The sequence below is a fragment of the Magallana gigas genome, chromosome 7, assembly GCF_963853765.1.
Source record: "Magallana gigas chromosome 7, xbMagGiga1.1, whole genome shotgun sequence".
Lineage (NCBI taxonomy): Eukaryota > Metazoa > Mollusca > Bivalvia > Ostreida > Ostreidae > Magallana > Magallana gigas.
The window spans coordinates 42,257,911-42,275,173 of NC_088859.1; the positions used below are offsets into that span (position 1 = coordinate 42,257,911).

At 34.7% G+C, this 17,263-nt stretch overlaps 1 protein-coding gene and 1 long non-coding RNA gene across 5 annotated transcripts; one reads left to right on the top strand and one right to left on the bottom strand.

Moving 5' to 3' along the window:
* Positions 1-615: 615 nt before the first annotated feature.
* LOC105319698 (sodium/calcium exchanger Calx) lies at positions 616-15,443 on the bottom strand. 4 transcript variants are annotated; one of them, XM_011417327.4, is made up of 11 exons: positions 15,000-15,443; positions 9,457-10,163; positions 7,171-7,406; positions 6,300-6,502; positions 5,846-6,078; positions 5,453-5,685; positions 4,582-4,605; positions 2,960-3,065; positions 2,100-2,278; positions 1,324-1,653; positions 616-970 (listed from the first exon to the last, which is right to left on the bottom strand). In XM_011417327.4, exons 2-11 carry the CDS (start codon positions 10,130-10,132, stop codon positions 728-730), a joined length of 2,463 nt encoding a protein of 820 aa, XP_011415629.3. In that variant the 5' UTR covers positions 10,133-10,163; positions 15,000-15,443; the 3' UTR covers positions 616-727. The 4 variants fall into 4 exon arrangements, with proteins under 4 accessions (XP_011415629.3, XP_065921827.1, XP_011415630.3 ...); XM_066065755.1 differs by lacking the exon at positions 15,000-15,443 and adding an exon at positions 14,701-14,793; XM_011417328.4 differs by lacking the exon at positions 15,000-15,443 and adding an exon at positions 10,989-11,095.
* On the top strand, positions 14,460-16,977 carry LOC117684933 (uncharacterized). The gene is made up of 3 exons (XR_004598645.2): positions 14,460-14,548; positions 15,556-15,687; positions 16,414-16,977. It is a non-coding gene; the product is annotated as an uncharacterized lncRNA (long non-coding RNA).
* The last annotated feature ends 286 nt before the right edge of the window (positions 16,978-17,263 follow it).

Consider the following 17,263-nt stretch of genomic DNA (forward strand, 5'->3'; position numbering starts at 1 on the left):
TTTCAAAATTTGTTTTATATTTTCATAAACATCTTATTTTTGGTTGAATCGACACTCAACTACATGTACTTCCGATATTTAAAATAGATCGAAATGGTCGGAGTTACGGGCCTTGTTGGTTGTGTTGGTTTTTTATATTTGGTACATCGATTAAAATTACGAGCGTCCATAATCAATAATAACCTTAAAATTGCTCAATACAAACGTTACAAATTGAAAATATGAATTTGTTGGGTATTTTCTATCATGTAATGATAAAGGTATAAATTTTCGAAAAAAATCAATACTATTTCTACATACTCTAGAATCGATCGATGCTCAATCCTATCAGGTGAAACCTTTTGCTAAATCGCTTGAATAATCATCATATGCAAATATTTCATAAAAACTAATTCTGATCAAGGCATCTTTCTCGCATCTAATCAATAGTCTGTCAGAAATCAACACTGTGCCCGTCGATCATGTTGACATTATAAGCTTTCGTAAATTATTCAACTGAATTCAACTACGATTTAAAAATTTATTTTCAAAGTTGGCAACTTTCAGGCGACATCCTCGATAGCCCAATTGCATTTCCATAATGTAACAGTATTCTAAAAACAAAGCCCAACAAACTCTTGAGATAAAAGTTATATATTTTAATTAATTTAACATAAATAGCCGATATCAACAAAATAATGAAATATCACAGACAGAATAAAAACCTCACAGCCGAACCAGCGGGTGTTTAGATGTTCACTTCTATGACTTTGTAAGCTTGTAATGACGACAATATGACGTAAAAGATCCAAAGGAAAACCAAAAATAACCCTGAAGCGTATTTAGGCACCTTAGGCCCACCCAGTTCTCCGTTTCCGAAAACAGCAAGCCTCCGTCGAATGAATAAAACCAAAATGGCTAGAATAGCACAGGAAGTATATAAGATGACGCTAAATACCAGAGTGTCGGTAGGAACCTCAAATCTTTCGCCCTGAAATAGCAAGGGTGTAAACTGTAAGGATCAGACAGTTCAATGATTTAATTACAACAGTATAAATGTTTTCAGACATGCAAATATCCCCACTGCTGGTACTCTATCACACCTATTATTCAGTATCAAAGGAGGGCATCGGGACAGCTAGAGCACTTTTCAAAAGAGTCATTAGATCAGACCATTTCACTTGCAAATGCTTTTTACGTGTTTCGATTTGGTTGGCTTTTCGCGTATTTATTAAGAATTTATACAATTTTTAAATGCTTTTAATCAACTCAATGTACAAAAAAAGTCTTCATGAATCATTTTTTTCTCCACAGAATAAAACACATTGATAATGAATAGCTTGCCTTGGCCTCCCAGTAGATAGAGGCGATCAGCCAGGGAAGTCCTAGACCAAGGAAGACGTTGACAGCGTTGCTCCCGTTAATGTTACCAACCGAACTATCGGCTGTCTTTTCGTTAATGGCGGCCAACTTGCTGGCAAACGTATCCGGCATACTGGTGCCCAGGGCAACGAAAGTGATGGCAACCACAGTTTTTTCCAGACCGACCAGACACCCGAAGATGCTTGCCAGGTCGGATATCAGGGCTGTCATTAAACCAATCAATATCAGCGACCCGATAAATGTCAGATAGCCCCCGGCGATGGACGGAGGGGGGATGAAGGCAAATAAAACCTGCAAATTTGAAATATGAGAGAATTTTTAAATTATCTTTTGTGTACTTTAAATTGAAAGTCCGTTTTCGTTAATTTAAAAAATCGATTATTTGTAAGCATTTAGGGAAATTTTTCGTTTTAATTTCAAATTATTTTTTTAAAGGTGTACAGTCACATGTTTAGAACTGTGAAAAATTGACTGACTTGTACCCTGTCCAATTTGTATGCAACACAACTTGAACACTGCATAGTTTTTTAGCTTACGATAATATGACAACGGAAGGACAACAACGGTCCAAATCTTAAAACATACTAAAGCTACTAAGCCCTCTCGTAAAGATAATGCAAAATATTCCATTGTGATGTGATTAGAAAAGAACAACTCTTTTAAGTGAGATAGAAAACAAAACGCTTCTGAATATATACACCCTAATGCGTTAACTCCTAGGTTTTACTGAACTCTACCTTCCAGAAGAACGATATAAAATGTAAGATGTAATCGATGACCGTCGCGTTTTCCACGTCTCCGCCATTCACGTTCATGGCTTCGTTGAACTGCTCCTTCCATGACGATGTGTCTAATCGGAGTCCATCTAGGTTTTTCTTTGTGTTATTAGCAATTCTTGAAACAAGACCATCAAATTCTGTGAATGAATTCAAAACAATTTTAAAATAGTCCTTCATGTACATCTGTGAATGTATTGATATCATCAATTAAGTTAATACGGCTGGTTTTAAAATTCCATTCAATTTAATAATGTATTCAATAGATGTATTTGATTAATATTTATTCATTTCTTGTTAATCTAACGTTATTTAGATAAGATGTTTTTCAATTAATAACTTCATTTTTTTTTAAACATTGAAACATAGTGGTTTGTTCGTCTGTTTAGTATATTTTCTTTTGTGTATTATTTATTATGTTAAACCATTCACGGCGTTTGGCAAGAAGACCGATAAACGGTTAATGAATCGCGTGAACATTAGACTCCCCCCTCCCCTTTGTTCTTTGTTGTTATCGTAAAGCCACACCCACCAGAGCTTAACTCTATCTAGAGACACTCTTCGACAGAAAATGCGTGGGGTTTTTTTTCAATTAGATTAAGTGAGCTGGTTAATAATTCGCCGAAAATCCTTCTATCAGTGATCATAACTAAAGCGAGCAAGAAAAATCTAATTTTAACAATATCATTTTGGATCCTTCGTGTAACTATCCGTTGTCATAGACTAAATGTAGAATTGATATGATATTCTGTTACTTATATAAATAGATACCGCTGCGATTGACCATGTTTTTAAAAAAGATGTTATGCATTAAGTTGTACCCGTATCATTGACCAGTGTTACAATGGCTTTGCTGATCTTTCCGATGGCCGATCCGGTTGATGGCGAGAACAATTCCACCTGAAAACTGTGGTCTCTCTCCATCACCTAAAATCACAAGAAAGTGGGTGGAAATCATGGACAAAAAAAAAATTATGTTTAAATAAAGTTCACGGCAGATTTGACAAGCAATGCTTTGATAAACAGCGCTTTAAGAGTACAACACGGGTGTTCAATACATGTACTTAGTGCAATATACTGCGTGTTTATCAGCTATATGAAAACAAAACATAATTTATATAAAAAAAAATGTAAGGAAATATTTCCTTTGAAAAAATCTTGGTGCTACAGACTACAATAGTGAAAGGTTCTGAGAATAAAACGTCACGTGGTGTATATGTCACGTGACACTTTGACAGTCTAACTAACGGGCATCAAAGAAATGATATTTGTGAAAGATGACAATAGACACGAACTACGTAGATCTAAACTAAAAAGTAAGTAAAATCTATTTTAAAGTTCTATGACTGTGTTCTAATCGTAGATTGTCTCGGTTCTACGATGGTTGGAATGGTCTGATATTGAAATATAAAATTCAAATAAGAGTATGAAGAACATATTCTAATAACTAATAAAGGTACATGTAAGCAAAAATGGGCACCCCAGCTGTCTTGTTATTTTAATTGATACTTAAGTTTGCAATTGGTTCCAAACAGTAACACTTTTGTTGTTAACTACTAGCTTTTGGAATGTCTTAATTACAAAAAAGCAAAATAGTACAAAAAAGTAAGTCGTTTCTAACTTTTTTTCGTGAATAACAACTGTTCAAAATTAATGTGTCCAGAACCAAGTGCATGTACATACTCGCTGTTAATTAATTTAATCACTTGCAAAACAGGATGAGGATAACATCTTTTCAAAATGGTATTTTAAAGAACATGGGTGAAAACAAGGCGCGTTGTCGTACACTGTAGTTGTAAAATCGTAAATTGCACTTTTAGATTTAAAATATATATTTATATCTAAATTAACGGTTATGATAAAAGCGTGAAAGAGCAAAATTGTTGTTTGTTAATTTAAAAAAAAAACACAGAAAAAACCACACACACACAAATAAAGTTTTTGTTGAGACCGTACGCTCTTAATTATTGTATAACACCATAATCATTCAAGTCACATGAACGGGGGCATTAGAATAGTAGAATACAATATTGGACCATTGCTCTACTATTTTATCAATTGAAATATGTTATACTTTTAATTATTTTTAATCTTTTCAAATATGTGGAACGTGAAACCACTCTCAAAATAAATTAATAGATTACACTATATGAAGATATGAATGTGAATACATAAGTTCACATAAGTATATTACAAAGTGCATAAATCGTTAATTATTTTTTATTAAATATATCGTTGGATTTTAGAAAATAATAGATTTCTGTATTTGTTTGTAGCACTCTATTCGTCTTTTTCGCCCATGTTCTTTTTTTTTAAGTTCATCATTAGCAAGGAATGTGTGATATAAAGATAAAATAACAATCTTGGGTAATTAGAAACATATAAAACAATTGGCCTTTAAATCTGCTCACAGCAAACTTAAGAGTTGTGTCATTATTGTTACCTTATGACCGCGTCCGTCATGAATCTGATTGAATAAAAATGATAAGTGTGATGAAATGATGGAATGAGAAGTAATAAATATCATAAGACCTGTTGGGAATACTATAGGTAAATAGGTTAAAAATATATATAAGAGCAATTTTCATCGGCATTTTGTGATACGATTCTTCTGTCTCATTGTGTTAAAACAAATGTGCTTGAAAAGAAAATGTGACAAATTGTGTAGAAGTCAATTCTGCCTTTGAATTCTCCTAATGGTATTTGCATATTGAAATATAATGCTATCTCACTGTGTGGTTTTGTTTCTGTAACAATCCCAAGTGGCTAAAACCACAAATTGATTTTTATCTATGTGAAATACATTTAAGTATAAAGTATTTTTACTTTACCGATTCGTCTAGATTTTGCGTAAAATAAATAGTAGTTACCAAAGAGAAAATTTGCATTATATATGCTTAACGATTTTCTTGCCAAGAAGGACATCAGTGCTGCATGACTGAAACAAGATATGAGAGTTACCGGAAGCAGCTAATGAACTATTCAGAACAATCGATGATCCATGTTTGGCTTTTTTATTTCAATACCTGCTCAATTTTGTGAATCAATATACGTGATGTGTAAAATCTTCCCTATGGAGTAAGTGAGCAAAAAATTGATCTGTCAGCGACCTATATTCGACTCTATATATAGGATCGTGTGTGATCATTAAAAATTGAGCAATGACACTTCAAAAGTTAACGCTACCCTGGAAACGGCGGAGTGTTCTAACGAACAGGTGTCCTAAGCAGAAACCTTTTAAATGAAACTTCAAATAACCTTATCAGTACGACATGGAAACATAAAAGTACGTGTCAAGTATAAATGGCGCTTACATTCGTTTCCAATATTTTGAGGTTGATGGTCTTGCTGGTTTCGCCATGTTCAAACGTTAGCGTCCCCTCTCCCCCTATGTAGTCCTTGTTATGGACCGCGGTCAGGTCCTTGGTGCGCCACCTTACGGTCACCAAGCCGTCCGCACCGTTCACGCGGTTCACGTACACTTGAGCACATTCGTTGCTTTCTCTGATGATGTAGCTTGGCTTTGAAAACTCTAGCTTACCAGGTTCTGCAATTAAATTCAAAGTTGCAACGAAATAAAGTATTTTACATCAAAAGTACATTTGAAGGTTTCGTTGTAAAGTTTCAACTTCAATGCTTTTTATGATAACAATGCTTTATAATTTCAAGATCAGCTAAACAATCTCTTTCGGTAGTTTTATTCTCACCATCATCATTGATAATGGTTATTTGATTTATGGACATTTTCCCGACCACAATATCCTTCGATTCGTGTGGTATACTAAGTTTGACGAAGAAGATTTCGTCTGGTTCCCACTCGTCGTCGTCAATGATTTCTATGTACACCTCTCGCAACCTCTCGTTCACGGCAAACGTGATCTCCTCTTTCAAGGGTTTGTAATCGCTCCCCGCCTCGGCGGTTCCGTCGATCGTTTCAACTCTGTAGACAGAAAGCTGTTTTAATGACGTGTACATAAAAGTGAATTTTGTTCAAGTTTTTAGGTGATTAATGTAGTACTAGTACTGTAAAAATGATAATAAAACCCTGAAGTGATAATTTAACCTTTTCTGATGTTGCGCAGATTTGTTTCAATTTTAAAACTTCGTTTGATAAATAGCGTTTGTTGTGTAATGGAGAGGATTGTATGACTAATAACGTACAAGACTGTGACGGGGATGTCTACTTTGCCGTATCTTCTTATTCCCACTCGGACTTTCCCCTCGTTCTCCAGGACTGCTACGGAAGACGCCGTAAACTCCACGACAGCCCTAGTTCCACTTTCGCTTAGATCAACTGTCGATACGTCGATATTTTCATTCATATGTTGTTCGATCTCCTTCTGCCGGTTAATCTTGTCGTATAACTGCAACAACCAAATACATGATTATGACTTACAAGAGTAATCAACCTCGCGTGATTTATCATCATCATGATATATACACATACTAGGCGTTTAACATAACGTTCGTATACAGCAAATGAACCATCTTTCCCGGATTCTGCCTTTAAATTACTTCTCAGTAAGCAGTAGGAAACACGTAGGCTTAACGTCGCTATAAATTAAGAAGGAAATGATTGCGTGTCAGGGGTACCTTTTTATGTCAGTGGTACCTGTTTGTATCAAAAGTACCTGTTTGTGTCAAAGGTGCTTGTAAGTGTCAAGGGAACCTGCTTGTATCAGGGTACTTGTTTGTGTTATGGTACCTGAATGTGTCATGGGTACCTGTTGTGTTGGGAGTATATGTTGTGTTAGGGGGTACCTATTGTGTTAGGGGGTATCTGTTTGTGCCAGAGGTACTTGTTTGTGTCAAAGGTTCCTTTTTGTGTCAAAGGTACCTGTAAGTGTTAAGGTCACTTGTTTGTGTTAAGGTAACTGAATGTATCATGGGTACCTGAATGTGTCAGGGGTACCTGTTGTGTTAGGGGGTACCTGTTGTGTTAGGGGGTACCTGTTTGTGTCAAAGGTATACAAGTTTGTTTCAAGAGGACCTGTTTATGTCAGAGGAACCTGCATGTTTGTGTCAGGGGTACCTGTTTGAGGGTGGCGTTGATCTTGGGGAGCAGCCGGTGGCCTCCTGTAAGGCCCCTGACGGCGTGGACCCGGTACCACCCAGTGTTGTGGTGCTGATGCTCCTGGAGTTGTCTGGTCAGTAACACGGTCGCCTCGTCCTCTGTCAGGTCTTTGTGGTTCCGGCTCAAATCTTTCGCCATATGAATGATGTCCACCGTCGCTTCTGATTCGTCATCAGCATCTATCTTACTAAATTCTGCAATAAATCAAAGGTTATTAAAGTGCTAGGTTAGGTTAAGCGAAAAATGCATATCTGAAAAAATGTAAATATATCAACAATCTCTTTATCTATTGGAGTGTGCTAATCAAAAGTGAATGCTTCGGCCATAACTACCATTTTCATATATTCAAGGCTATTTGCAAATTAACCGGAAATCAAGTTGACATAACAGTGTACAGCCAATGGGAGCTTCGTGTTGAGCTAAAAAAAAAAAAGACCGGTGCCGGAACTTATCTTTTACAGTCTACATAATTAAGATAAATATTTGATCATAATGTAAAATGTTTTTTGCATCTTGTGTATCCTTCTATAGTAAGTCACAGCGGGCAGTTAAGTTACAAACATAATCAAGGTATGGAATTACGGTACAAAGCGAGGATGATTGAGTTAACATCAGGGGACTATGTGATGGCAAAGCGGTAAACGAGATAGCAGGGAGCAATTAAAAGATTATAATTTTATTCGCAGCTGATACCTTCTAGGACATTAATCGATCAAAGCTGCAGGATAAAAAATTGTTTTTGAATTGAAACTTGATAATATCCGTGTTTTGATGCAGAATTCTGTTAATAATTCAAGATATCATGTCTAACTGAAATACAACTTAGCTGTCAAATTTTATTTCAGCTTTTAAAAGGGTGGGATAAAGACAATGAGGATGCAGCACTTCATCGTCATTAATATGATTGATATTTGTTATTACAATGTTATTACTGTAACTAAGCTATTTCAATTAAACTGGACACATAAGGGAATCATTAAATACACTAAAAGGACAGGTGCGTTTAATTTTCATAATCGACAAAATTTAATTGTTCATAAAAGTTCGCACTGCCACTTCATCATTAATTTTTCAGAATCAAGTTTTACAACGAAGGTTTCCATTGGTGAATTTTAGCAAACTGCGAAATCTACTTTAAATATTTCCAACTAGTTATCCCTCCTTTGCTAATTCAAATTATGTTACAGAATGTGGCAGTTTATGGGAAGGGGGGGGGGGGTTATAAAAATTAAGATGTTCTTTTTTCTTGGTATATCAATATGGACATTCATCAATTAACCACAAAGTCAATATTTAAGCTACTAAATGTGCTTTTAACAACAATTGTTGTACTCGACATATTACTAAATGGCATGATCTCAAAAATTTACCCCCCCCCTCCCGAAAAAACCCACACCTTATTGTTGAAAGTTGAACGAGCGATCTTACTTTGATGGTTCTGGTTCGAGATACCAAAACTATTAATCTGTGGGCAATGGCGTTAAAGAAGCTTATTACGAAGAGACTGCTAGTTAAAACCCCGTCGTCCCCCCTCCCCCTCCCCAAAACAATCTCCCTTTATTGTCAACTATTTTCTTAAATGACAGGTTTAACTTTTCTCATTTTGTTTTCCCCCCTTTCTTTTAAAGGGGGGAGGGATGCTGTTTGGCTGGCGACATTTAGATAACGTGGAATTAATCATCGAATCATGGCTGAATTAATCAAACAAAACCAAATGTGCTTTTTGGACTTGAAACAAATGCGATAGAAAATAAATCTGACATGGAATAAATATTTGCTCTTGTTTATTTTGCGTTACTATGACACTTGCACGTAAATCTGCCTGGTCCTGCCCAGCTCACGACGACGATTGCTCCGTCATTTGACTAATTAAATAGTTCAAACAGGAGAGTCGTGCTCTCTGTGACGTGTCTAACTCCGCGTACCTGTGCATCACCGTTCCTATGTCTACGTCAAGGGAATTCAAGCTACAGAGGCAACATAATGCGTCCGTATTCTAATGAACTTACGCAAAATCACTCTACAAGAATATTTAATTTAAATTCTTCTGTAGACATTTTGACATTTAATATACCTGTTTAATGTCATTTTTTTACGTACATCTTAAGATACTCACAAGGGACTAGTTATCAACAGAAAGATACTCACAAGGGACTAGTTAACAACAGAATGATGCACACCATTATCCAAACATGACCGGGTGTATTGTATAAACTCATTGTCTACTCAAGATGTACATCTTACCTATCCCTATCTCGAGTTCTGACGAAGTTTTGTTATTTTTCTTGCACCAGCAACCTTTGTCTATACCAAACGCTGTCACCACTAGGACGGGAAACATACAGAACGTCACGACGCTCTCCCAGATATCGACCACGCCCGGCGTCACCAGCTTCAGAACTATCAACATCCAAATGTACGCGCACATGCTGAAACACGTGCACGTAACGTATACAGGAATGCTCTTAATCACGCGGTTTTCTCCATCAGGGACACAAACGATACAGATTCCTGTGATGACGAGAAGGTTAAAGGCCGCGGAGCCCACTATAGTTCCAGGACCCAGTTCACCTGCTTTGAATTTGTTTCCAACGATTTCAATAACTGACATTAAAATTTCGGGAGCACTTGTTCCAAACGCCATTAAACTTAAATTTGCAACTGTATCATTCCAAACTTTCACTTCAACAAATTTGTCTTCTTTTTTCTCAGCGTTAGGAATTCGAATAAGCTTTGTTTTACTAGTTATTTTTTCAATTCCACACATAAATGCATCTGCGACAATAGACGTCCCCAGAAAACACCAAAACATAGCTATCAGGTAGAGAAAAATTCGTAACCCCGTTGACCATGTGTATTCGCTCATGACGGGGAGTAAAAGTCCTTCATAGGAACACGTGTAGTTGTAGAGGTCCACCATTCTGACAAAGTCTTAGTGAAGGTAAAACCGCCTAAAATAAAAATAACAGTACAGAACAACTATTAACCAAATTGTATCCATTTGGGATATTAGTATAAAGCGCTATTTGCAAGACTCAATCAATTTGTATAGATTTTACTTGGCAACGATGCTACAAACTAAATGTTATGAGGGTGAAAACTTGCTATTTCATTCCACAGGAAACCGAAATGGGGGCTGAATTTAACGAGGGAATTTATTTCTGTTTTAACGACCCCCAAAGAAAGACAAAAGGCATGAACAGGAATTTCTTCTTTTCTATTTCAAAATCCTGAAACTGAATTATAAAATAAGAGAAACGGTTCGATAGTACGTCCGCCAGGGAAGTTTGCAGGTTTGATAGCGAACCATTAACACGATTAATAATTCAACTATAGAATATCTGTCGATTTAAGTGCGACGTATGATGGCCAGTTTATGGAGCTTAATGGCCAGATGCTGACTGTTAGGCACATTTGAATAAATAATCGTCATACCTTCTTAGATAAATGTAAATAAGTGAAATCCTAATAAACAAATGACTTCACGATTCTAAAAATCAGTACCTTTAGCTGTAAATGACTTCGTCGGTAAAAAATAATTATTGTTTTAAATCCCAAAATATAAAACATTAAGGCTTACTATGCATGTATTTCAGTTACAACCTGTTTGATGTGATATTAGTATCTTTATCAAAACGGTAAAAATGCAACAACGGACTTGGGACGCCATGTGGCAAGAGCCCTTATGAGGTTTGGTTAATTCTAGAATTGATTTTTTTCAGTCGGCATTTAAAAAATTCATATCAGGTAAGAATAAAATGAAAATAAACACAAACCTTGCTGTTTTATTTGCAAGGATCCTACAGATTTCATTGAATTCGATGAATTTAATATTTGCCATACATCCTATGGAGAAACAAAGCTGTACTGTCTGTTCTACAACTACCAGACAGCGTTACGCAACAAAGCCGGGGATTAGAGTACACTTTCTTTAAAAATGTGTTAAAGTTACTTTCTCCTTTTTGAGGGTCTAAATAGTGATTATACCTAATCAAGACTTACTGATTTTTAAATGCAGATCGGATATATAATGCTTTTTTGTAACGATTATAAACGGTTACCTATGTACATGTATATTACCAATGATACGCACATGTATTTTGGTAATGACATTACAAAGACAAATTTCCTAACAACGGGCTAATCAAGGGTTGTTTTTTTTTTGGGGGGGGGGGGGGGGTGGTAGAGAGAAAAGGGATTGATTTTAAGGGTTTCAGATCCTGATTTTAAGGGACGACCTCTTTTTAATGCTTTTGAATAATAGCTTGTGATATTTTGCATATCTTATAGGAAAATGCAAGTATTTTAAAATTAAACGATATAAAGAAAAATATGTCAGTGCTTTGGTACCCTACCGTAAGCTTTCATGAGGAAAAAAAAGAAAAAAGAATGAAAAAAGAAATCTCTAATGTTCTCAACCAGTAGAAAACTTTACGTTACGGCAGATCTTAATAATTTACAGATTTCCAACTCCAACAATCTTCTAAATGGAATGACTAAAATTACAATTTGTTAAAGTATATATGTGATGCATTATGAATTACGTGTTTCGTGGAAAACTAAAAACAAACAATCAACATTGATTAATATCATGATGCCGATGATTTACGACGATAAAGAAGTCACCATTCAAAAATCTTATACTATTTAAGAACAGTTAGTGTGCAATAGTCAGTCACAAATATACATTTATAACTGTTATTGGTTAACAGTATCAAATAATGATCAAATAATGGTAAGCCGTAATGAAAAGGCAACGTTTTTATTTGAATTGCAATAATTTATATTTACTCTGTGAAAACAATCACAAAAACATAAAAGAAATAAAACAGGACAAATCATTGCAAAAGTACCATTTAAAACATCAAAAATTGCTTTAAATTGGTTTATTTCGTTTAAACAATATAATGCTTTCTTTGATGATTCATGCCGGATATGAAGGTGGCGGCAATGCAGAAAAAATACTGTAAATTTTTTTTGCAATGATCGCTACCTTCATAACCAGCATGAATCAAGCATTTGATTGTTTATATTTACATCTTTCTCTTAACAAATTAATAAATTTATTGTAAAAATTAAGTTAAATTAACTAAATAACTCTTAATGTACATCAGTACGTAAGCTAAAAGAAAAAGCCAAATCGTCTCCTCTGAGAATTTGAGTCTGGCATTATCATGATTATTTCGTGCAGGCCGTGATTTTTCTTAGGTCGCTGTAGGTTTTGACCAGTCGATAAACAGGCAGTCCTGTCAGTTACCATAGAGTTATGAATTACGGTAAGTTTCCGTAGGAAATGATGGGAACCATATTCGGTAGATGTAAATACAGCATAAAGAAAACAAGAAATAGGGAGTTTCTATCTAAAGTTCATGAACTTTCAATAATTGAAAACCAAAAGAAGCACAATTTACTTGTCATTTTTATTTAAAAAGCTGGATTTTTTTCAGCGAAACTAGTCTTTAAGGCTCTTACCATTGAGCCAATGAAGTCAAAGCAAGCACAAAAACTTGTTTGCTATGCAGCATTGGGTCGACGGACCTTTATCATTAAAACAACAAATTGCGTGTTTCAAATTCATATTTCTAATATAAAGTTGGCCATCGCCACCGCGCTTTTATTGATTAAAGATAAGAATCATGCAATATTGAAAAAATATATTTTAAGTACATGAATTTAAAGTTTTCTAAGTTGTTTTTTTTAAATGAAGTAGCAATTAAAACAGGGTATCTCGGAAAAAATATTCCAGTTTTAATGCCAAATGAAGAATATCAAACATGAAGTCTAATTTGGAACCCAATGTTAAAGGAGTAGATTGTAGAAAGAAAGAAAAGTGTCCTACGTCTCTACTCGGGAAGCTGACGTTAACAAAGGCACCTATAGCTTAGTGGAAAATCTTTGGTAAACATTTACATACAAAAAGATAAGATCTTTAATTAATAATTTATTTTTTTATAAGCGCTTATGTAGCTGAAAAATGCACATTGTTGACAAAACAACCAAGAAAATTTTACATTTTTATCACGACTATACATACTAGCGAAAATGACACTAATTTAAAATTATGACATTCATTTACACCAGTTTATCTCCTTGATATATAATATTATTGGCATTTTGGAGAGGGTTAACGTAGACATTGCCTATCGCCCAATCCGTTTGAATTTCTCGATAATATATGTTTAAAATTGAATGTAGATATACAATTATCAAGGTCTTTCGTTTCCAACGGAGGACGTCATTGTTTTCGCATAAAATATCAAAATATTTACTTTGTATATGATATGATGTTATTCAAATTTATAAAAAAAAAAATGGGGACAGAAATAAGACCTTATCGCAAATTGTATCGATATTTCATGGTGTAGTTTAAAAAAATCCGACGGAAGACCTACTAGATCGTTTCTAGTTGCTGTTTTTTGTCATCTATCTCTATTTTATTATCTATCTTCTACATTATAAGAAAAGCCTTAATAGGCACTGGTTACTAGTATCTCAATTGAAGGTACTTGATACATTTTAGAAAGGGTTTCTAAAACACACAAAGTGGTATTCTTTTAAGGTTATATCAATACGTATCAACTATCGTAAAAACCCAATATTTTGAAATATATATATCGTAAATAGAAGGTTAGAGTTGGTTTTTGAAAGAAACCATATCATTGGTAAATTGTATTACTTTCATATCGCTTCTTCTCTTAACATGGTTTCAATTCTGATTTATTTAAATACACGTAATATGACAGAGTTCAATTAAAAATTGTAATCAAAACACGAGAAAAAGGGCACATATGGGAGCATGACAAAAGTACTAACAAGAAAGGAAGATCAATAGACTACCGGTATTAATATGCCTTCTCTCAAACAGTCAAAGGAACAACCAAACGTGGCTGACATATTTGAATACAAAGTAAGCAATGGTTACAGAACTGTCTTGTCATTGTATCCAATTGCACCAAGTAAGGAATGTTTGTTGTTTGGCATATGTTTATGAATGGAAAATATATAAAGCATCAAATCCGGCAACGTGTTAATGAAATGACAATGCATGTCGTAAACAAAAATACTCATTGCTTACTGATTTTATATTTTTTTCATAAAGAGGTTTATATCATTACATTATACCGGAGTTAACAACACATAATTGCAACGGAATGTAACTCGATTATTTCTTCTGGCAGCGGAATTTACAGGCTTCGAACAGACGGAAGTTCTATAAACGTAATAAACTGGTCACGTGTTCCGGAAACCGACCCAAACACATTTCATTTTTCTTAACATCGACATGAAATGGCCTTGGAAAAAAAGAAAGGAATTTTGATGTCAAATATTGATTAAGGTAGTTCGATATCAAAGTAGTTGAGATTTATTTTCGTGAAATGACGTAAAGGGTATGTTCTAAAATGAGCTGTAATAGAATTTTTTAATTCTTTTGTAAATGAGTGGATCTGCAAATAAATGCAAGGTATTTTGTAGATTTATAGTGCGTACCCTTTTTCTTTCCTATTATATTTGGATACTTTTTTGGTTCCTTTTAATTGAAAATTTTTTATATCTAGCTTTGGTATGTGACTTATCGATGTACATATCTGCAAGTACAAAGTAATTTTTATTCCAAGCCGTATGGAAATTCGATGAAAATGTATAATTAAGCGTAAAATTAAGAAATTTTAAATTCACTTCACATAAAAAAAAATATAACATAATCATTTTCAAATTGACAGTCAATAAGATATGGTGATATTCATAAAAGTAACGCAAAACTTTCCTTCACGCCGAGAAAAACTTACCGTCTGGAGTTCTAAGTTACTGATCCAGTAAAACTTTTACAATGGCAGACGTCGGGACATTTTCTTCGGGTCGTATGACAACTGCACGCTAATTTGAAATGCTGCGCTCGTCACTACAGTTTGGTTTCGCATGAAAAACCTCTAAGGTGCTGAAGATAACATTCTGCATTTTGTTGATGAACTTACCATAGCGACTGGTTAAAGTGAGAGTGGCATCTCTACATGGACTCTGGCGACAATCGATATGTTCGCGTACCCGGCTTCTGAGCGCGGCCCTTATACTTACTTAGTTTAAATATTTGATCGTTGGTCTGGCACTTCGCATCATATCAGCTTATTCTATCACAAGGGGAGATGGGCAGTCTCGATAAAGATGCGATTTACAAAATGACATCACCACTTTGTCAGTAATCAGAAATCGATTAGATTTCCAAACACTGTTATTGATCTAATGAAATAGAATTAATGAACTGGGAAACTTGAGGAATTCCACTATTGACAGTCATTTTATATTTTGCAACATGCCGTTTGAGAATTGATCATTTTTTTTCCTCAGTGGTTCGGGGCACTCAAAGAAGTCTCAAAGACGTTGATGTGAGGAATTCCAGCATCAATAAAAAATAGTCAGAGAACGGATGCATTAACCACAATAACACACCTCTTTAAAGGCTCTCACTTTGTCTTAAAGGTAATATAGCTAATATATAACTATATATAACTATTCCTCATTTCCGTCAATAACGAATAACATCTCTAATGCGCCAGTTGAGATGGAAAGCAATTCTTAAAAGAGCTACAGATTTAAATCCTAGAGACGCCGTTACAAGCAACTCAAAACATTGATTTCTTAATATATTTTTAAAGACATAGAAAACTGAATATTATTGGATTTGAAAAACGCTAAAATCTGGAATTTTCTCCTACTAGTACTATCGTGCATCGATTGCAATGAGAAACGTCTGATTTACTAGTTTTCTAATCTACAAATTTTAAGATTTCTTTTGTCTACGCCGATCCGATAGTTTCAAAACAGATAACTTATCTACCTTCCTCAAATTTGGGTGCTCATTTCGACACAGATAACATATCTACCTCCCACAAATGTGGGTGCTCATTTCGACTGCTTGGAGTACCAGAGTCTCTCTATGACGTATTTAACACTCAAAAAGGTTGACGCTAAGACATTCCCGTTATCATTTTTAGACGCCATAAATCAAATCAAGTTTAATATCTCGTGACGATCGCTTCAGTGCTACACGTATCACCTACAAATTTCATTTCATTTGTGAATCATTTTATTCATTCTGTCGTGGAAATTTCAATCAACATCAATGATTTTATTAAATCTATTAGTAATATTTGAATAAATAACTTTTATCTTTTGTTAGCATAAAAAAAATATGAACTTTTTTAGATTCGCCAATTCCATGACACCGACGAATAGAATCATGAAAACAATGAAGTCTTCGCCCGATTCTGTCCATTTACTCTACTCCATATAGGAATCTGAAAACATTACTTTGTGCAATATTTTCCAGAAATCAGAACAGTGCCCTGTTCATTTGAAGGAATGAAAAATTATCCTATTAACTGTCTAATATCATAGTATGGAAAAAGAAACAGGAAAATGGGTGGTAAGTCTGATATTTCTAGGATATTTCTAAGGTGTTCTTATGGTCACAGTTTCTTTTTTGCTACTGATAAAGAAAATATATTGGCTTGGATATTATCTTATCAGCAAGTTTTGAATAACTATTCGTGTACATGCTAAGCTATTTTTGATGCAAGAGAGACAACTGGTACTAGAATCAACTGTTGTGTTGTCAGAGACAGGAGGAAACCGCATGCTAGAGTTTGCTTGTTACTACTGTGTTAGAATTTATGATATGTGCTCACCAATCATTTAGCAGAGATAAAAAATTTGGTGAAAAGCTTTTGAAGAACATGATCAGCTTTCATCCATTGTCTCGTGATAAGAATGTATTACCAAACATTGTTAGAAGCATCAGAAGTAAGAAAATTAATTCGTGGAATTTTTTTATTTGGGGGGGGGGGGGTGTTGCTGTTGTGGTTGCTGTTGTTTTGTTTATTAATAGGATTGTTTTCTTGCAGAAAATGAAAAAAAATATATTAATCCTCATAACACATTCAAAAAATACCATCTACCATATTTCGATTTGTGATTTCCACCATAAGCTTAAAATTCCTGCAATTGCCCAGTATGCAACACATTATCTTTTAGCGCCGCAATTTGCGAATTTGCA